This window comes from Accipiter gentilis, chromosome 4 (assembly GCF_929443795.1).
Source record: "Accipiter gentilis chromosome 4, bAccGen1.1, whole genome shotgun sequence".
Classification (NCBI taxonomy): Eukaryota; Metazoa; Chordata; class Aves; order Accipitriformes; family Accipitridae; genus Astur; species Astur gentilis.
Genome location: NC_064883.1, coordinates 31,144,488 through 31,166,739, shown reverse-complemented (window position 1 = coordinate 31,166,739; position 22,252 = coordinate 31,144,488). Strand labels below are relative to the sequence as shown.

The 22,252-nt window shown below is 39.4% G+C and overlaps 1 protein-coding gene across 15 annotated transcripts in view; it reads right to left on the bottom strand.

The window, feature by feature from the left end:
- Window positions 1-22,252, bottom strand: part of SVIL (supervillin) — a 142,900-nt gene that overhangs the window by 1,345 nt on the left and 119,303 nt on the right. For 12 of the 15 annotated variants that reach the window (XM_049798160.1, XM_049798162.1, XM_049798161.1 and 9 more), the window contains 20 exons: window positions 19,861-20,011; window positions 17,124-17,213; window positions 16,952-17,038; window positions 15,673-15,850; window positions 15,210-15,382; window positions 14,811-14,966; window positions 13,916-14,052; window positions 13,252-13,399; window positions 12,982-13,127; window positions 11,940-12,115; window positions 11,695-11,839; window positions 11,082-11,358; window positions 9,014-9,165; window positions 7,704-7,809; window positions 6,664-6,871; window positions 5,883-6,016; window positions 5,050-5,205; window positions 4,502-4,645; window positions 1,008-1,129; window positions 39-194 (listed from right to left, as the gene is read on the bottom strand). In XM_049798160.1, the coding sequence (XP_049654117.1) occupies window positions 39-194; window positions 1,008-1,129; window positions 4,502-4,645; window positions 5,050-5,205; window positions 5,883-6,016; window positions 6,664-6,871; window positions 7,704-7,809; window positions 9,014-9,165; window positions 11,082-11,358; window positions 11,695-11,839; window positions 11,940-12,115; window positions 12,982-13,127; window positions 13,252-13,399; window positions 13,916-14,052; window positions 14,811-14,966; window positions 15,210-15,382; window positions 15,673-15,850; window positions 16,952-17,038; window positions 17,124-17,213; window positions 19,861-20,011 (3,042 nt within the window). Of the gene's footprint in view, window positions 1-38; window positions 195-1,007; window positions 1,130-4,501; window positions 4,646-5,049; window positions 5,206-5,882; window positions 6,017-6,663; window positions 6,872-7,703; window positions 7,810-9,013; window positions 9,166-11,081; window positions 11,359-11,694; window positions 11,840-11,939; window positions 12,116-12,981; window positions 13,128-13,251; window positions 13,400-13,915; window positions 14,053-14,810; window positions 14,967-15,209; window positions 15,383-15,672; window positions 15,851-16,951; window positions 17,039-17,123; window positions 17,214-19,860; window positions 20,012-22,252 lie in introns of those variants that run through there. The other 3 variants (XM_049798154.1, XM_049798156.1, XR_007505778.1) reach the window with 2 other exon arrangements.

Sequence of the window (22,252 nt, the reverse complement as noted above, 5' to 3'; positions counted from 1 at the left end):
ACATGCACAGAGTAACAGTGCACCTATTCGCTCCTTACCTCAAAGTCCTCATCTGAAAGATAAATTTCAAGCTTCAGTGGATCAACTCCCTCAGGTAGAGGCCTAGCTAAGAGATCTGCTAATGGATACACCGTTTTACACAGCTTGGCCAGCACATCCTCTACAAGGATTATCTGATTAGAAACATCAGCATCCTATAGGGAGAAAAGGAAAATGAAGAACAGGATCACAATGCTGAAACCACCAACTTTTCCCATTGCAGTCTGCAGATGGCATGGGATCAACCTGCACTGCCTGGCCACAGAGCACAAAGCTATACATCCAGGTCCATACATAGGCGAACAGCCTTACCCTACAACAATTTCACAGCTTAAAAAAAGTCTGCACTTAGCAGAAGGACATCCTGTACTTTCCGTTTAAGGCTGAATTCTGTGTTTAGTCATGAAGCCAGCATTTTCCACTAAGGATGGCTGCAGAAGACTTAGAAAATGTCATTTGCCTTGAGATGCCCCTTCACTGAAGGCTTTTAAAGCAGCCACGTGTAATTTGGCTGTGACTCCGCTTCCCAGGTGGGTAAGTCAATGCTGAAGCTCTTGGAGCCAGCTGATCCTTTGCAGACCATTTTGCTCCCCTGCACTTTGAGCCTGGAGAACAGACCAGAACTGCACGTTGCTGCCCGTTTCACATGATCAAAACAGTTGTTCTGTTAAACTCTAGCACATCTCTTTCTAAGAGATGATTCAGATAACACTTTCCTCCTGTTCTTAACAAAAAAAAAAAACGAATGTGAGAAGTTACATGAAAAAACAACCAGGAATGCCTCTAATATCCACACTTCCTGTTGGAATTTAGCTATGTTATTTTTTTTCCTGTGCAGACTCCTGAACTGTACTTTCCAAGTTCATCCTCTGGATTTTGGGGATGACGGCACAAACAAGAAATGTTACTGACAACACAAGACATAATTACTAGCAACAGGAAACAGTCTGGGCAATGAAAAGATTTACCATTTCTGTGATCTCTGCGATGTCTTCCCTGTGTTCCCAACTTGGGAACATATTAGTGAAGGTCAGAGGCTCTAGGCCAGCATGAATTAGATAGGATTTTGGGGGCTTCTTTACATTTTTTCCTAAAAACAGTCAAAATACAAAAAAAAGAGAGAAATTGCAAATGGTACCATATTTTGCGATGTCACCCACTATCCAAAGCTACCTCGTAAGCATGTTTAGTTGATTCTTTCCTGAAAAGCTGAAGTAATTTAAGGCAGTAGGAATAAATTTCACCAGGATTTTTTTTAATATAGTATGGAACCTTTTAACATGTTTTTCAGTATTCTTAAATCTGCCTTTTACTGTATCTGACAACAAAGATCAAACCATGTATGCTGAAAATGCCCCACAGTTACTTCCTAATCCCATGTATTTCTTATCTTACAAAAATAGAGTTAGAACAGAGTAAAGCAGAGTGTGATGGTCTGAAATTAGCCAAATTCACGTAAATGAAACCTGGTATGCTCAGCCAAAGTGTCCTGCCAGCAGCAAATAAAGCTTAAGCTTGGAGGCTTAAGGGAGAATGTTTAAACTATTCTTAACTTGGGATACTGAGGTCAAACACAATCATTTTGTTATTACAAATTCAAAAGAGTGGGATCTGAAAGTTAACAGAAGTATTGCAATAGCTGGATGGTAATTACTGATGATTTTCAAAGACAGTCCTGCCTCTTTAAAACATGTATGTGTGCACACTATATAGGACATGAACATAAGCCTTCTCTTCCACATATTTTCACTGTGGATTATTTCTTTGTTCTACCACGAAGAATTCAACAAGCACTTAAAAACATTGCATTTAAAAAATGTGTGAATCTGCTCTGGTTGCACTGTTCCGCTCTCAGTAATTCAGCCAAGAAATAAAAGGAGAGTGGCATTTGCTAATGTTCCAGTATAGGCAAGATGAATTTGTACGTAAATGGAGAAACATCTTCATTGCATGAACTCTGCCCTCAGCACAAGCTGATCTCCTCACTAAAAATCACTGAAGGGCAAACCAGATTCTTCCCTCTCCTAGTGGTCTGCAGCTCAGCTCTCCAGACTTCTGATTTAGCAGATAAAACCACAGAAAAACTTTCAAGATATTTTGATGAGTTAAAGAAGATTTATGCACAAGGAGAACTGCTATGTATATTCAAGGGATATCCAGAGTTGCTAATTAATGTCTTTCATACCATCATGTAGTTAAACACTGCAAGCCAGGAAAAGAAAAAAAAAAGGGGGGGGGTGAGTGGGAAAGGGGGAGAAGGACATAGATGAGGAAAGAAATGGAGAGAGATAAGTAAGAGAAGAGTGTTTCAATGCTTCTGATCTCTCAACTATATTCTGGTAGTCAAAATAATTGCAGCAGCATTGGTATCTCCTGAAATACAGTTTCTCCACCTTGATAAGTAACAAAACACAAGAGCTGGTCAGCCCTGACAGCTTAATGAAATGAATTTTTGAAGGGGTTGACAGAATCCCAGATCATGAAAGTGACAGACCACCAGAACAGCATAGTTTGAACAGTTGGAAACTGCTAAAGAAGTTCGCATTAGCTTTGGCATAGAAATAGTACAAGTAGAATTGGTCTTTAACAGTAAAAAACTTGTTCTGTACCTGTCCAACCATACAGCCCAACACTCTTGAGAACTACCCCATGGCAAAGAGGATAAAGCCACAACTGCTGCAAAGTCATGGCCAGAGGTAAAGAAGTGAGCACCCAGCAAAAAAACTTGTCCTATGATATATATGCTAAAGTTCAGACCCCTGAGGAGTCACCAAAGAGCTTTCCACTGTACATCAAACTCAGATGCAGCAAATTCAATCCAGTGCAGAAGGTATTAATCACTTTTCCCATCATCGAACTCCATGAAGTTCAAGAAATCTGGAAAAGTATCCAATCCTCAGCATGTGTATCTGATTCCATCTCTCCTGGGTCCAGAAAACAAGATTTTCCATTACCAGAGGATTACCACTGCATCAGCAACACTGAGACCAGGATCTCACTTCTATCTCTCTCGCTAGCCTGCTGAGCAACTCTGGGCACTTCTTTGCATGGGGCTCAGTTTCTCTATGCTGACATTCATGTCTGCTGTGAAGCACACTGTATGAAATGATTTCAAAGTGCACCTTATCACTCCTGACTTAGAACTGGGGGTGGTAGAGAACAAGTAACTGGCCTTTTCTTTAGGAATTCAGCAGTCGCCGCCCAAGACTCTTCCAATTACTGCCCTGTCTACCTCATTCCTAAACAAATGCTGCTATTGGGCAGGGCAGGGCAGTGCCAGGGACACCAGAGGATGAACCACAGAGCAACACCGCAGTCCCATGAAGGTCATGTTTAAGTGCCTTCAGTACTGGTTTTCAGCTGTCTCCTGCCAGGTGTTACCACCTCCCATCAGTGACGTGAGACAACTGCGTAGAATCACAATACGTGCGCCTACTCCTATTCGACCTGCAGATTGGGAAGGAAAGACTGGCTTATCCTCATAAGGGTGGAATCCAAGAAGGGTATTGCTTTCCCTCTTCAAATACACAAATATCTATGGGAGAAGATGACAGTTACCACCAGCTGTGTCACAAGTTGTGAAGTTTATTTGCTACAGAAGAGATCAGTGGCACCATGAGGTCTCAAGATCTGTAAGTGATCAGGCTTTCCTTGCAAGAGGACATAGTTTGCATCAGTTAAGCTGTAGTGACTTATTCACAGTGGGAAACTGTTCTGAGCTAACAGAACACGGCTGTTACTTATGCCCTCTTTCCTGGATGGTAACCCCACACCTTTCTTTATCCTTCATCAGAAGATGCAAGGTCTGTTCCCAGAAGTGAGAAGAAAGCATTATCGTGTCTCAAGGAAACTCTACTAGAGCAGAACATAATCTGGTCAGTGTGCTTTTACATGATCATCAATTGCAGCTAGAATCACCGCACACTGACTGGTAATAACTTTTTGCTGAAAATGAGTATAGAGCCTGAGCTCTGTGCTCCAGCATTTCCAATGGCTGCCTGTTTCCGTGTGAGACTTGTTCTCGATCTTCAAAGTCTTTCCACCTTCCCCACTAAATCAAAACCCAGTTACATCAGCAAACAGTATCTTCATTCAGTCTTTTGAAACACAGAAGCTTATGAAATCTAAGAGGACCTAGACAGAAAGCATTCAGGTTTAAGAGGCTGTGTTCTCAGAATTCACTTTTAGGGATCTGATGTCTGAACTATTTTCCCACAGTGGGGGCACAGAAGAGAAATAATGCCTTTCCTCTGACAATTGAGTCAGCAGAGTATCTTGGCAATTTGGGAACAATGCTGTTACTAGACAAATGGTTTGCTAAGAAAGAGTGGAGAATGTATCTTCAAATACTCTGATGTTTATCAATAGCATTGTGGGAGCACCCGAGTACCTTTCAACTCAGGACAGCAAGGCATGGAAAGGCATGACACACTCAGAACAGCCAGGCACAGCAATCTGTTACCTTTGCAGTACCGGAGAACTGTCTCCATGGCGCATTTCCTGTCTGTAGCCCACCTGATTCGAGCTGATCCAGCAATTTTGTTTTCCACAGGCCACCAGCCTTGCCACAGGTACACTTCATGGTGATTGTCAACAAGGAACAGTGCTACACAGCCGAAAAAATAACAAATCCATCATCAGCTGCTAATTAGTTCTCAGAATCTCCTAAACGACCCCAGTCTTACATGCTTGTCAGCATTAGGACAGGATCATTTCAAAGCTTACTGATCCCTTTTGTTATTCATCCAGCTGAACCTCAGCTGAACTCAGGTTCTCCGATATAAACAATGTATTTTTATAGCAAGCTTTTGGGATACATGTATGTTTGATTAGTTCTCAGCATCTTTACCACAAAAAAATTACTGTTAGTGTTTAATGCAGTATAAGCATCACATGCACACATTTTCCTGTGATAAAGCAAGTTAAAAGTGATTACAGTTACTGAATCACTGCCCAATGCAGGATACAGTTATCTGTGTTCTTGTTACTTAAGTATTTTAAAGCATATACCTGGCTGTGGGGCAGTGTAAAGATCTTCTTGCAAGAATGGCATGGAATTGATGACAGCAGGGTCTCTTGAAGGGTAAACGTACTCAGTGGCTGAGAATTCTCCTGATGAACTACTGAGGCTGAACAGGCGGGGGGTGAAATTAAACTTTCCAGGATCTTTAAAGAACAAAAATTAAGAAGATTTCCAACAGAAAATGCCAGAGGTGAATGTAAAAAATAAAAATAAAAATCAGCTTTTAGAGTGACTGTAAATTCTCTGGTTTTTGAAAAATAAAGAAAGATGACCAGATGTCTTAGGGGACTAGCAACAGCTGTGAATAACTTGAGCTACAAGGCTGGCTGCCATCAGTTTGAATCTGATCCTGGCTAGTTACTATCAGCCATTTCATAACGGGCTGTTTTGCAGCTTAAGTGAAGCAAGCCCATCTCAGAGTTTACTTTTTAACTGACACATTTTCTACTTGGTAAATCAATCCCCCTGCTACCTTTGTTGGCAGTGTCAAAGCAAAGACTGGACAAGAACGTATGCAGAACTGCCTCCTAAATCCCATCAGAAGAGAAGCAAAACGTGTTGGTAACAGCGTTAACTATTGCTCTGTGCTGCATGAATACAGAGAGGCTGCAGAAGGGGGAGAGAACAAATGAAACACTTAGTTTTCCAGCACTTTCCTTCTAGCATAGCATTACTTAACTCAGTAGATTTTTTGGAAGCATCTCTCTGAAGCAATCATCTCAACTACCAAGGTGTTCTTCAAAAGCTTTACATTAAATCTCACAATACCGTAGACCAGTAAAGGAAAATGTGAGTGCCAAATCCAGGAATGCAGGTCTACCTTGCAACATGCAATCATAGGCCTTTCGATCTCTCCTTCCTAATGCATCCCAGAATCCCAAGGGCTCTGATCCTTCATCACATTCATGTATCGTCACCTTGCTGCTGCTGTGCAGCCCTGCCTCCAGCGGACATCTACAAAACACAAAGGAAAAAGAGTGAACCCAGCTTTCCTGCCCCGAACACAGCTAACACAAACCTGCTGGCCACTTGCATTATTAGAACCCAAAAGCACCCTATGGGCTTGTTGCACACTTCATGTGAACATAGGCTTTTTGAAAATGATGACAAAAATTATCAATAAACAAGATACGGAATTTCAGCAACCATTCTCATACCATTTCTGATCACATACCTAGAGTGGAGGAGATGCTCGCATGAGCGCTCAGTAGGGATTCTCACTGCCTGTTTTTTGTAACTACTGCTGTCCTCCTCAAATGCTTTCTCAAACACATTTCCTCTTCCTTATTTACAAGGCTTGATTCTAATCCTCCTATCAACTGGGATTTAGTTTGCTATTCAGATATTGAGCATCTCCGTCCAAATGGAGGCCATTTGTTTTGCAACTGTAATTAGTACATTAGGAAGAGTAAGTGCATTTGACCTTAAAGTGTTTACAGAACATGTGTTTTCCCCACTCCATCGAATCAACTACCCATCATTCCCCCTCCTTACCAAGTGTGCACATGCTGCAGTTGTACTCAGAGGACAGCTTTAGTTATTTCAACTTTTCTTTGAGGCAGACTATTTTAACATGTCCAAAATATAGATCAGACACTCACTGTTCTTTTATTTTATTGGCTGCTGTTCTTCCTACATCCTTGGTGTGAGATTGTGCTTTGCAGCCATGCCACAGGTAGATAAGAGCTTTATTTATATTGAGGACAATCATGGATGTCCGGGAACGCAGGCTGCTGCAGTGACATGCTACTTCAAGTAAGTTTCCTTCATTGGGAACTTCTCCTCGCACACAATATAGCCTCCAGTCACCTGGAGCAGACAGGAACAGTGCAGCAGTATTATACAGTCAGTCACATGGGGTTGAAAATTCAAGACCTCTGCTCTGGAACAGCTGTTCTCATACTGGATGAATTTCACATATTGTATGCCTATATTGTCACAGAATAAAGTAGCCAAGCATCAGGTTTGGCTAACACTACTTGAGAAACCCTGTTGCAGAAAAGATACCTTTTGAAACCTTGCTACAAAAGTACAAGTATTAAGAGCTGAAGAGCTTAACAGAGGAGGAGAGACAAGTTTCTGCTCTGTTTCATACAGGAAAAAAAGGGAAACAAATACAGTAGTCCTTCTATTCAACTTCTTTTCCCCTGTGCACCTTAGGCACAAGAGATCACATTCAGATGCAAACTGGAGCATGTCCAAGCTACATCTGCATTGAAATTCTCTGACCTCAACTGCAGCATACAAGGAATACGTTGCAAAAAGTAACGAATGGGTAACAAAACCTTAGAGTTCTCCTTGGAGCAGGAGAACTGCTCTTAAAAATACTCCTTTGCCCAGACTGTGTAGAAAAGAACATATTGTAAAGCAAATGAGCACTTTGCTTAATTAAAAAACAACTAGAACAATTTATATGCATATCAATACAATAAAGTCAGCTTGCTCTAGGGTGACAAAATCCATGCTATGCTCAAAGAAGAAACAAACTACCTTGAAACAAAGCATTGCAAAGCTGTCTCATGGGTTTCATGGCATTCATTTCCCTTTTCTACAGAGTATGGTAAGTTGAGACTAAATTCAAAGCCCTTCACAATAGATACAAAAGGATTGGGGGGCAGAAGCTCTTAACAAAGTAATTTACTTTGTGCATTTTCTTCTTCCTCTTCCCTTCTGCCAGCATGCACAATCATCCCTCCTTGGAAGCACTGCAGGAAGCATGGCGGTTCTTTCCCTTGAAGCACCTGTACCTGGAAATTGAAAGCACCACTCTTCATTAAAAAAAAAAATGAAGCAAGTATACAGACTCGGGAAAACTAATCTCTATGGATTATTAAAAATTGTATAGTTATGGCCACCCACGAAGATGGCTTTCATTCTACTTTACAACTGCTGACTATTGTTTAAATTACCATATACATCAGCATGCAATGGATTTCGTATGTGACCTGCATATTAAAAGAAACCTCTAGCTGGAATACAACAATCAAGAGTTTTAGAGGATAAGGAATACCAAATAAACTCTAATTTAAATTAGTTTAACCATTATTTGAATTCTTTACAGGACTGGGCCATCTTGCCTTATATTCTTTGAAACTATTATGGATATAATGTAGGAACTGAAGTAGGTTCAAAATTTGCTGTAGAACTGGTTTATATGACAACATGCATGTTCTTTGCTCATTAAACATTGCATTGTGATTATGAAACCGATATAGCTAATTGCTAAATCAGGTATGTTGCACAGAATCCCACACTCTGGATCAAGTGTATTTCCATATCTCCTCTATGAACTCCTGTCTTACTGGTCACTTCTATGCTTTAAAAAACTAATTACAGCATTATCAAGGTACAGAAACTAACTTTAAGCCTCCCATCTTGTATGCTGGTAGCAGTCAAGCCACAACAAAGCCCAACTTCAGCTAAAGACAAAGCAAGCTAGCCTGTCCTCCGTTTGAGCTTCAAACTAGCTGAATCAGCAGTTGATAGAATCTCTGCAAAACAAGGCAATCTAATATGTAATTACAGAGTAAACAAATTGAAAATTTCCAATGTATTTTCATGCCTTGGCCTGGCAGGAAGTGCTTCTCCTGGTCTCAGAACTAGGAAGACAGTCCTGTTATCTGAACATGTACTTGAAGTGAAGGCATGAATTTATTTAACTGTGCTTCACCTATTCCTGCAGGGAGAGGAGAGAAGACATTCTTCTTCAGCCATTCTCAGAAATTTCATCTTTAGAAGCAGGATTTGGGAATGACAATCCATAAAGGAGCTTATGTGTCTCTGGAAGTTGGTATAAAGCCAAAAGTAATTTTGAGATCTAGTAATTTGTACTGTCAAGAACACGTTTACAGAAAGAAAGGAGGCAAAAAAGATAATTTGCATTTACCATTGGTGGCTACTTGGGCAGGCAAGTCTTACCAGGACTGCCACCTAGGTCTGCAGGAAGCTCACCTGTGCTCCTCTCTCTTCATCAAGTTCCACTGTCATCAGTGCCGATGTCCCTTTCTCACTCACTGTGGAGTGCCTTCCTTGCCAAAAGAAATACACGCATTTCTCTTTTCCAAGAGCCCTTACTTGTTGCTCTCCTTTTTGCCTGCTTCCAACTGCAAAACAGAAAGCACATGCTGAAAAAAGTACTCTGGCGACAGGTTTAAACAGCACGTGGTTTAATCTCATCTGCCAGCTCAGCACTAGCCCATCCAGAACAGGAAAGATAAAATGTCCAACTGGAAGAACATTAGGTCTCCAAGCCAGTAACGTCCCCCAAGTTGGCATTGTCTCATCAGGTGGATGTAAGCCCACAGAGAGAGATGCCTGCGTTGCCAGAGAAAGAGATGTAGAAAGAACTGGTACTATCTGGAGAAAAATAACTGACATCACTTGAGCCAATTTGCATGTGAAATGGTACATCCAGTCATGTTACCAGAAGAGTGCATTATGGCTCATTTTCCACATTACACACTGTTCTTTGGCAGCAGGAGAGTAGCTGGCTGGAACAATACTGGAAACAGCAACAGTTGAGAAAGCTACAGGCATAAAAGAAAAGTTTTTCTTGGTAAAGTGATATTAGAAAGGAAAACTACAGAACAAAAGAACACCAAAGCAGTATTTTGCAGTCATAAAAAAGTTAGGATTAGGTAAGAGTTATTTATTTATTTAAATTAACTCAGTAGTTCGTATTGGTATGGAAAGTGGGTTAGCAGCAACCCTTTTTTTGTTTTTTTTTTAAAGAGGTTCGGTATTTAGTTGTTACGATAAGCAAGTAATGTTTACAGCAAGCGAGGTTGAACAATACAACCAGTTATGGATTATTTTACTCTTTCCAGTGAATACTGAATAAGCAGATATAATTAAATAAAAGATTTTAAAAAACACAAGAGCTTTAAACCAGATTCTTAAAAAAAAATAATTAAAACTTCTGCCTTGATTTCAGCAGTGCTGAGCAGCATCCAACTGAAATACTTAGGAGAAAGCATGCTGGTTTTTTCAAGATGAGAATACTCAAACCACTACTCACTTCTAAAATTTATGGTTTTCATTCTTATCTGTGCATTCAGCCCATAAAAGTACTGCCTCCTGCATAAAAATTTATTCTGTTTTGAAGTGATGGAATATATTTTCATCCATTTGGATTAGGAGTCTGTTTACAATTCAGTATTAGTGTTACCCATTTCTCCTATGATTTACAAGCTTTTGTATTTTTCTTGGATTTGCCAGTATCTGAACTCAACGATCCTGAATGAGACCTACCTACATTTTTTGGCTAAAAGCCTGAAGCTGTATAGCTGTTACACTGTTTTCAACCAATTTTAATATTTTCCTATTTGAAACAATAATGTTTAGACTATTTCTATTTTACTTGTTGCGAAAGCCACCTATTCTTAGTTTAGTGCCAAAAGGGAGAGTTCCATTGAGCACACTGAGCTGACTGATTCTCAATATTTTACCTGCTGCTTTTAGGCTCTTGTCAGAACACCGCTAAAGTTCTCCACTTGAGACTGAAACCCATAGCAAAGGGTTTCCAGGAACAGCAAAAAGGACAGCAAGAGCAATGAGTTGGCAAGGGCTTTTCCTGTCATTGTTACTGTTCTCCATTACCCAGCAAAGTCTTTCGTTGTTGCTAAGCCTACCCTCCTTGCAAGACATTCAGGCCACTGTCATTAGTCCAGCTGCCTAGTTATTTTGGTATTAAGCTGTGGGCACAATTCTGGCCTAATGAGCTGTCCTGTGAACACGTACACCACCACTATCGGGTAAAAGGAGAGATGGACAGTATTACATTTGATGTATGAAAAATAACTACAGCTTTTTTTTTTTAATGCTTTCTTTTAAACAAAATAAAGTAATAAGCTCTACTTCTTAATGGCCTAGGAAGGCTAAATTAGCATTTCTAACCTTTAAAACAGTTTCACATCCAAGGAAGTCTAGATCTGGATCTTACCCCTAAAACTGTACCACTATGCAGTTTTAGCTGCACTTCTCCATGTTTCAGCAGGATGAAATAGAATTGTTCACTAACCTGTAGTGCTCACCATGTACTTCCACTTCACCACATATGTGTCTCCCTCATGAAACTGCCCTATGCTTTGCTTAGGCAGTCTACTATAATCGAATTCCAGGATGTGCCAGACATCCACGGATGCAGTGATAATTTCAAACTGCCTCCCATCTTCTCCTTCTACAAGTCCATAGCCCCGGCCAATATTCATTCCATCCAAGACTGTGCCTACAGTTGTTTGGGGCACAGCTACCATTAGCATGACATCATATGGTTTAGAGTCAGATCTGGATTCTTCCTGTCAAAAAACACACAAGAGATTTCTTTGAGCATAGCTTTTTTCTTCTTAGCCCACAATTCCATTCAAACAGTTTGACTCCTGCATATTTCTGTACTTCGATATCTTGTCATCATTTGATGCCTTGTCAAAGCCACCTTGGCAGTATTCATTGAGCTGCTTGGCACTAATATAAAACAACTCTGTGGGTTCACTGTAAGGTGGTGATGTTCCGACCCCTAGGTCAAAGCCCACAAGATAAAGAAAGTGCTCTGCATCCTTGAGAACAAGCTTCCCTGGTTTAAATCCCAGCTAAGTCACCTAGTTTGAAATACCTAGCATGCTTATTATATGCACCTTCTGGTGAAGGGATTCACTAGAATTCTTCTCATTGAGTTTCTTCAGCTCTGTCCAATCAAGAAATTTTTCTTTGAACAGTATGGTCTCGTTATGTTCTGTGAGTCTGCCAAACACAGCCCAGTCTGGGCGTCCTTGTCCCTTTCTGTACAAGGGAACAAAAGAAATAAAATCAAATTAAACACTGTGAAATAAGGGCAAGAAAACTAGGTTTCTGCAATGAGACCAAACTCGAGTTTTGATACCTGGGTATGAGGGGATTGCATTCCCCTGGGTCCAGAGGATTTATGTCACAGTTGGAGTAGTCAAAGGTGCCATTCCACAAGTGTTTCGCCAGCTGGAACGCCACTTTTCTTTGTGCTAAAGTAACTTCCTTTCCATGCCATACATATACTTCACTGCCAAAATCAAACACCAGCACCTAAAAACCAAATCAAAACAAAAAAACCCCAAATACCATTAGGTTAGGTGATACCCTGATCCTCCAGTTTCCTAGTGCTGCAAGCTGACAGTGCATTGAACACAAACTCCTCCAAATACTTGAGTTTCTGCAGTGACACTAACAACTAGCACTTCAATGCAGGTAAAGCCAGGGCAGTGATCTGCACTGTGATGTCTAATTGTCGAGGGTGACTGGAAGCAGGTATGGGGAGTGCTATGAGGTGTATCTTTAGGTGGTATGTAGGTCACTAGTAGATTAGAGAGCTCTTACTACCAAGAACCTGATTCTGTTGCATAACTGATTGCCGTCAAGTTACAGCAGCTTTCACTGACATTCAGACCTATGCTTTGTCCTGCAACTCAGGAAGGCTGACAGAACATACAGCGTGGCTCAGCAAACAGGCAGAAACTTGAATACTTTCAAGAAAATGCATCATGTCTTTATTTTGGAAATCTGCTCTTATTTCTACTTAGATGGGAGAAATGGTTGTTTGAAAGGGAAAAGTCTGCTAAGGATAGAAATAAAAATGCTTGAAAGGGAAAACAGGTTTTTATGTTGTTTTGTTTTTCTGAAGTGCTACCTGTTTTGCACTTCATGACTTTGGAGTGAGCTACTGATGACAAAAAAATTTACACTCCCTAAAATACTATTTCACTTTAAAGATAACATGATCTAATTTCTTGAGACCTGCAGCACACTCTAGACAGCAGAGTGTTCAGAAGCTTTTCAGAAACAGAGAGGACCCAATTTTCAGTGAGCCTCTCCATGAGCACTTGCAGTTACTGAAGGTCATTATCAGCTGTACATTCCTGCACTTACAACAGGACCAGTAAGTGGCATGATACCTCTTTTGGTTGTAGCAGGGTACATTTTGGCACCTTTCCCCAGTAGTCATCCTCAGGAATGAGTTTATCCTCTACAAGGCGGTAAATGCAATTTGTTTCTATTATTGCAGCTTCATACATTTCATCTTCTTCAGGACTTCCAGCAGCTTAAGGAAACGATTGTCAAAAATAATAAAAAATTTTAACATCCAGCTATCTTTACTAAAGAGAACAGACTCAACTATTTTACTGTGATAAAACATCAGATACTACAACTGTAAGAATGCTTACACTGGTAACTTGTCTGCCCACCAAGGAGTTTCCAGAAGTCTTTGGCTGCATGGGTATGGGTATTTATTCCTTCTTCTATAGTCTGTATATAAGAAGCTCTACAGCCAAGTTCCCTCTTTGTCTGAATCAAAGTTGCAAGTTCTGAAGCCTAAAAGATTAACAGTTATCTGAACAGAATTGCTTAAGTCTTTGGAATACTTGTGCATATCTTGTTCAGGGAGTAGGCAAAAGTAGATAGGATATAGTAGAGCAAATAGCAAGAGAAATTATTATTATTTGTTGCACTAAATAAACAGACGCTAGAGAAAATGTTACAGAAATACATTCATTCTTTCATTTGTCTAAAACCAAGACTTGATCTTAATGAACATGGGAATAAAAAGGACATCCTGCAATTCAAACTATTTTTTGTTTGAGTGCAAATCTGTTTCCTGAGGATATCCTCTTTTCTCTTGCAGCTTCACAACCTACACACTCGTATGTCAGCTTTCATTCAGTGCACAGGCTAAAACATATTTACAGGAACTCTGCATATCTACCTGTCACTGACTATCAGTTACATGCCACTTTTTGAGACAACTGGCACCAAGGCTCAATTACATCAAAGAGACATATGCTGCGACAGTTCTAAAAATAAGTAATAAAAAAACCAACTAGTACTAACCTTTGCTTTTTCTATGACATTTGCAAACTCTCCTACCCATAAGAAACAAAAATGTGGAGTTAACAACAGGAAACAGTCTCCGCTGTTCAGTGACGAGGCCCTTGGTTCAACTAATCTTGTTTGAACATGTCTTCTTCCTAAAAAGAAAACAAAGCTAATTATATTCCTTTGACTACCACTATCAAATGCCAAGATCTAATTTCTTCTGAGTGAAATACAAACAGTCCCAGCACATGTAGCAAAATATATGGAAACAGACTGTTAAAGAAGCATTTAAAGACTACTACTGTGGAAAAAGGGTTTATTCACAGAAAGCAAAAAAAAGAAGTTGCCTCCGATCAACTAATATTTCTATTATTTCCTGTTCTTGCTTTAACAACTTTTTGTCCTTCTGGAGAGAAATTAATTAAGTAAAATGGCAGACAGCAGCCAAATTCCAGAATCCTCTACATTTGCTTAAGTGAAGGTATGGCACAGTTTCTGTAGGCAGTAAAAGTTTTAAGAGTTTTACTTTGTCAAAAAAGTAGCTATTATTTTGCAGATTCAGATACATTACTATGCATTGTAAGGGGAAGTGGAGCAAGAACATGGTCATGTCACTTCCAAGTTATACTGAGCACTGGATGAATGGGACAGTTCAAAAATTTCCACCCCAGATAGCTAGAATTCCTGAAATAGTTTGTTTTCTCCTCAGAAAACACACACCAGTGGCCACAATGCAAACCAATTTGTAAAGTTTTGCATTTGCCACACAGTTCTCACTTATTCTTTTAGGTTTTGGACAGAGATTTTGAGCTGGTGATCTAGAGCAAGCTAAGCATCCAACTGTGGTAGCAACTCCCATATGTTACAATCAGCCTATTATATATGGAAAGTAAAAGCAGTTTCAGCATACCTTTAATTTGCAGCAGCATTAGCTTCTTGTATGGCACAGCACTGTTGTTAGAGTTTTGCTCTGTTAGATTAACACTCCGCAGGCTAACGTTGCTGAAGTTCTCTTTGCTTGCCAAGCCAGCAAGTGCTACTTCTGAGAAATTCGAGTTTGTTGACACTTGTACATAAAAAGAAGTTGGAGAAAAAACACACACACACACAAAAAAAGGACAAAATTATTAAAAAATTGGTTGTTGCATTAAAAAAAATTATTTCCCCCCATTATTTCTAGTTTTTGTCTTTCTCAATAGCAACAGCAAAACCAGGTTGAACTTAGATTAACTGCTAGCACAAAAGCTTTGTTTTGTTTTAAATTAAAATAGCAAGACAGTGTCTTGTACAAATCATCCTGTTAGCTTACTTTTTTCTACTTTCATTCGCTTTGACTCCATGAAGGCAACATTCAGTCTTTGTTCAGTATATTCATGAAGAATATCTTCTCTTGCTGCCAGCATTTTCAGGGGGTTTCTTGAGGACTGGACTCTGCGTGTAGGCCTAACTGCACGTTTGTGCTCTGCTACAGAAGATATTAACCTGAAAAGCAAGCAGTGTTTATAATAATCAGTTAATTTTCCTAGTGAGAATCATCCAATGACAAGAGATTTGCTTTGTTTTTGGGTGTGACATTTGTTAGGAAATCAGGATCAGTTCCTGGAATCAGGCAGAAGAGCAATTTCAGAAGCGTGTATAAGAAATGGACATAACCAGTACTAAGATATCTACAAGATAACTTAAAGCTGAACATTTTGACAACCACCCCTACATCTACATTCACAACAATAGAAAAAACAAAACAAAACAAAAAACCACCCTATAGTTCTTACTTTGGTGCATAAGGATCAAAGATGGCATCAAAGTCCTCATCAAGGTCCAAAGGCACTGAGGAGGAAGGGAAATCCACATGGCGATAAAATTTGGAAAATGTTTCATCATCATCCAGCTTCATCACCTCTTTCACAGATTTTCCTGTAACTGTCAGCACTGTCTCTTGCATGCCAGCAACTGCAGGAAAAAAACACCTCACCCAATAAATAATCATACTAGAGTTTCTAACTCTAGAAAAGGTAAACATGGCTTGTTTGGTAGTTGTTGGGGTGGGTTTTTTGAGTGGTATTTGGTTTTTGTTTGTTTGGTTTTTGGTTTGTTTTTTTTGTTTTTTTTTTTTTTTAAATTGATGGAATTTGAAGGAGAGATGGTAGAAAAGTCTGTTGGAAAAGAACGATAAAAATGGAGTTTAACTGCTAGTCAAAAGCAATAATCTTTATTACAAAATGGTTGGGAAATATGGCTGAATAGAAAGTTAGGCACTGTCAAAACCAATTTGTTTTGGTAGGATCATATAAGCATTTTATGGTCTTGCACAGTCCATCTTGCCTCCAACCACATAATTCCTCCCTTTGAAAAGATCTACTAGAACTACAGGTGGAAAAGTCACTACTTCACACTAGTGAGTATGGATGGCACAATCATTATCCTATGCTACTGCCTCCTCTGCTGAAATGTGAATACATTTGTTTATGGTATTTGGCACTCTACAAATTACAAAAGGATTTTTGTCTTACAAATGGAGGACAGATATATGAGATGGAAACACCAGAGAACTCTAGCGAGCTTCATAGGTAGCCAACAAGCTGTACAAGGAAGCTGTATGAGCTGCTACAGAAAGTCAGTTTTCAAAAAAGCAGGAAAGTGAATGAATTGTGCTTGGGAGCAGCTTAGCATCCTATCTTGAGTTCAATAAGATTAAACTACATTTAAAGCTGTTTCACTGTATATGGCAATATGGTTCAAACTGGCTGTGTGATTTTAAGAAATTTTGCTCTCAGAAAGGATGTACATCGTGTGCAGAGAAAGAAGAAAGTAATTTTGGTGTTTGTGATTTATTCTATCATACATTTGTAATACAATAGCATAAGGGTTTTTTGTTAAAACTTAGCAAAGACTGAACCACAAAAATAAACTGGGTGATCAGTAAGTGCAGTCTGAACAAAGAAATATTCAGTTTCCAGATTCAAATACCAGATATTTTAACTATGAGGTACTTCAAGTGATTTATTGAAGTCGGAGAGTAGATACATTGCCACCTTTGGTAACTCTACCAACCTTTGTTATTCAGCCTTCCCAAGAATGACTCCAACTTGTCAAGCTTCATATCTGATTCCAATTGCATATCAGGCCTGGCTTCAATTTCTAAGCAAACCAGAAAGTAAAATGTTAAGTGATGTGACAGGAAATAAAGAAGCCTGAATGTATTTCAGCCATTTTTATTCCTTACCTTCCAAGGGCTTTGTAACTGGAGTGGTAGACTTCTGCCGGTTACTAAAAGGGGATGCTACTGGTGTTAGCGCACTTGGAGAAGCCAGGCCTGCATAAGAACACAGAACATCTGAAATGGAGACCTGGGTCAGCCCACCTTTCCAACAATGATGACTTGGGGAAGCTATTTAGGGAAAGCAGACAAGCCTGGCCACTTTGTACAGTCCCTCATACCTCCTCAGCCTCCACAACTGTTGTATTAAGAATGGCAGAGTGTACTGCCCTGCCTGCTCCTTAAATCAACAGCAGCCCCAGAAACCATCCCATTCACAAGAAAAAAGAAGCTTTGTTTCCAAGTGTCTGTAAGCAAGCTAACACAAGATACATGCCTTCTCTTGAATACAGTCATTTTGCTTGTTTTCAGTGTAGCAGCAGTTCACTTGATCTACATTTTGGACTCCAGTTCTACCACAAGCCACATTTTAAAAACATGCAACTGTTCTGAACAAAAAGATATGGTTAGCAGGGAAACTACCAAAATCTTGCTTGGCACCTTCGCTACCACCACCCCCTCAACCCCCTTTTTTAATTTCAACCTATTTCTATTAATACATGTAGCAGGATGCATCTGACCTGTGAATGCTGTCCCTGGATTAAGCAGTAATTCTTGGACCCTGTTGTGTTTTTAAGAACACGTAGGAATGGAAGTAGAAATGAAAGTCAGAGTCCCCACTGTATCAAGCACTAGTCCCTCCTTTTGTTGTACTCTCCCCCCACCTTTTCAGTAACTACCATAAAGCGATTCATTCTGGACCCAGTGGATAAAATGATTTTTGTTTCGTTCTTTTCATGCGAATCTATGTTGTTCCAGTAGGAGAAATGACAGTCTACAGGTTTCATGTTTTTTTATTAGGTAGAAAAGCATACTGAAGCAAAGAATTGCATCTATTACCTCTTGTTGCCTAGACTTTCAGTAAATGGGGAAACTGATATTTAAACTTTCCTCTATTTTCCACTTAGCCATAGCTTACCAATTACTGAGCCACAAAAATTTAAGCCTTTAGTTATTTTGATCAGATTAAACCAATACTGTGCTGGGAGAATATATACTAACCATGTTTCCACTATCTTTATTGCAAGTCCTAGCAAGTCATAATTGTCAAACACCAATATAGATTTAGAATATAACTGAGAAGCTTTTCCACAAATATTTTTTTTCCCCTGTTACCTAATAGACTCAAAATTCCAGCAGGTTTTAAGTCAACCAGTAAAGCCTTCAACAAGACATATTTGAGAGGACACAGCTCTTAAGCAGCTCTCCCAGGACTTAATCCACAAGACCACATTAAGAACCATTTCAGATGTTAGTAAAAGATCACCTTCCCATTAGGACTGAAAAATTTTCAGTCATAAGCAGCAATTAAAATACAGCGTCTGTGCACATGTATATAACAAAAATTTAAATTTGCATTGCTTTCTCATTAGCTCTTAAATTAAAAACTCATGATGATCATCTATTCTTTTAGGCAACAAAAATAGCACACATCTGAATAAAATCCCACTTGGGCTACTTTTAGTGATGCAACTGTCACTGGATTACCTTGCTCCTCCAAAAGAATGATCGCACCACCTAAAGAGATCCTTTCAAGGTATTTTTCTTTTCCCATTAAGAAAAGCAAATGCTATCACCTTCTATTCCTTTCCAAAGACCAATCTATTTGGCAAAAAAAACCAAAACAAAAAAACCCACCAAACTCAAAAAGCCTGTCTTTGGTGACCCTCTTTAAACACTGACCACTGGTGTTTCTAGCACCAAAACAATGTAAGCAGCAGCTGAAATATGTTACTAATAGATGTAATTCCTAATACCATCTATCTGTTTATCTGCCAACAGAACGTGGCTTGGATTGCAGATGGAATTACTCCCTGTTGCAAGTGTTCTCACCTCACAATGATTTTTTTTTGGTGGTTGTCATTTAACTCAAGGTTCATTGTTGTATTTAATAACAAAGTTCTTGTAATAAAGCAAAATTTAGTATTCATTAACCACGAGAGATCAGTTTAGGTCCCTTCTTCCCAAGCGCACTGCGTGAACAGCTGTATTTCTACCATGTACAGCTTTCAGAGACTCCTGTCCACTTCAGAAGAATGATAGTATCTGGAAACAGTGACTGAATTTAAGAGATCCCAAAAATGTCAACATTACTCCCTTGTCATTTCTACTCCCTGGTTCTGTGCAGAAATCTGTTCAGTGATTTCTTCAGCCAAACACAACAATTCAAGTTGTTGTCCAAAACAGCATCCATAAAAATAACACGTTTGCTAAATATTCCCAGTGATCCTAGGAGTGGGTGAAGTGCCAGCAATAGCAACAACTAGATTTCACAACTTTTCTCTAAACAGTGCACCTGGGTTTTCAAAGGAAAAATACATAAGAAAGAATAATCCAACTGTGTCCTCTGGGTTGTACTAGAAAGGAAAACAAAACATATGACAGTTCAAACGACTGACTACCACTAGTCAGACAGAGCCCAATTATAACTGGATGGTGGTGCAACAGTGTAGAACAAAATGGATCAATACCAACGGCCACAAGAAGCTAGAGTAAACAGCCTCATGACATGATATTCAGTTGAAGATAAACAGTTCTCCTCTTGCTAAACATGGATATGCTTCTGCATAGTTTTAGCTTGACTTTATTTTGACTAGACAGATAAGCAGCGACTTATTTATATTGGGATCATTTCATCACTGACCTTTTTTTACCATTCGGCCAGCTACAGTGAACTGTGTGGAATCATTGGCTGCTCCTTTACCCTTGGACTTCCAGGCTTCTTCTCGAGCTGTAATCAGGTGTTTCCTTTCTTCAATGGTCATTTGACTCTCTTGGTTATCTGCCATTCTCTGCTTTTTTGGGGGAAAGAGAGAAAGAGATGTTTAAAAGATAAACTGGCCAGGATATAGAAAAAGACTGACTGAATGTTTCAACTGCCAACTGTAGAGGGAAGAGAGCAGGAGAACAAGCTACTGAAGTCACAGACACAGCTTAGTGACCCTGACCCCGAGAAGCTTCATTGTTTTGCTGCCCCCTTGTGAAGATAAGGTTTTGGTCTGTGCTCTTTGACCTTTTCTTGAAACTACCAGCCAAGGCAAATGGCATCACTCTAAGCATTTACTCTGCGATGACAGAATTTTCCAGACCTTGTTCTTTTGAAGCATGACTTCCTACACTACTGAGATCACTAAACTGACTTTCAGCAAATGTTTTCAAGTGTGCAAATCTGCAGGTGGCACAGGGAATAACAATGAAGTGTAACGTTAGTTGGTGATTTCTGAATCAGTCTCTTACAGTAACTCAATTCTCCAGGCACGATTAGCAGCCTTCTCTCTCCAGAGACTGCTCACTTTAGTTCCTATATCAGCTTGCTCTACTGAGTATTTTTCCAATGACTGTGATCATCTCTCCCCCCTCCTCCCCCCCTTTTTTTTAGGTTACTATCAGCTTTTCTTGCTTGCTGTAGAGGGTAGCAGCCAACAGCTTGAGTGATTAGAAGCAGCTAAGGAGCACTAACTATCTTAGTGCCCTCCTAACACAAGGGATTGATGAAGGTACACTAAATAGGAAAGAAACTGAATTTACATACTCTGCTGTAGCTAGGTCAGGCCAAAGAAATATCGCTTCAATGTATTCATCTTAAAAAAGTAGCAACATTTCAGGGATTATACTGCATAGCAATCAAGCATAAAAGTATTTTTAGTGCTTGGGATTGTCAACACTAAAATTACTTCCAAGTTGTGTGCTATTTGGCATTTTTCTTCACAGCCTAGCTGCTACAATTGAAAAACCACATGAAAATCTAAAGCTTTAGCACAGGTCTAGCTCATACAGCCACAGAGGGGAAATGAAAAAGTATGCAAAAGCTTGTGAACATAAAGTAAACACCCTTCTCCTTTCAAGATACAAGGAAAAGAGATAAACCCAGATATTCTTACTTATTATTTTCTTAAAATCAAACAGACTAAATAAATCAGTCACTTCGTATAAAAGCTATTGTGACAGCAGCAGACACACTGAAACAGATATGTTGTAGCTTTCAGCCTTTACCGAAGCAGTATTCATCAGCCAGAAGAGTAAAGACAAGCCAAGAAGTAGCTTGTACAAGTACTAGGACATGAGAGCCCTCCACTCCTTCCTCTAGTTCCATATATCTCTACAGTCTTCTGCAGTAATGCTTGCTCTCAATTTAGTAGGAAAGATAGCTGGGCAACCAGACACTCTGACTGTAAGTCATGATAATCAAGATAAAAACCTCTGATTTTCCCCTAGAACTAGAAATGCAAGTCTATTCAATATTGCTTCCTTGTCTGTAAAAGCCTCTAATGCTTTAAAGAAAAACACTGGAAGTAATCTCTGTTCACTTCCCCCAATCTCTGCCCATTCCAATGTCAGCACAGCCACCTCTGGGATGAACAGCTAGTAGGAAAAAAACCCACAGCAACGTACTAAAGGAGATCTGGGCAGGAAATTAATAAATACCTAATGAAACCACAAGTGAAATTTCATACACAAAACAAATACTTTTAACTTAGTGAGGATGCTGCCTTCCATTACAATATGAGGGGAATTGAGGGAGAGGCAGAAAGAAGCAGAGTCATATGGATTCTTTCATACTCTCTTTTTTTTTTTTTAAAGCAACAGGAGGCTTAATTTTGAATTTTGCAAATACCTGAAGCTTCAGAGTCTGCAGAGCTACTGGAAATTCTGAAGACACAGACCTGGAAAGTGTGTGTGTTAATCACTACATATGTAAATTGTCAGAAAAATCAGGAGTAATTCTGGAGCTGTGTCAAAGGACAAAAGAGAGTAGCTGTCTAACAGCAGAAGCAAACATATTTTTTTTAATGGAAGATTTCAAGCTGTTTCACTGGGCAAAACATCTTTGGAGTTCCTAAAAAAAAAATAAAAAAATCAGACTGGACGTCTATGTTACAAAACTCTGAGTGATTCCATATTAGATTTCTTCCTAATGCATTAAGGTTCCCAACCTTCATTTATTAATGAACAAATAAACTAAAACAATTATAAGCTGAACAGACACCAAGCAATCACTAACCCATTTAATTTGCCATAACAGTCCTGGTGAAAAA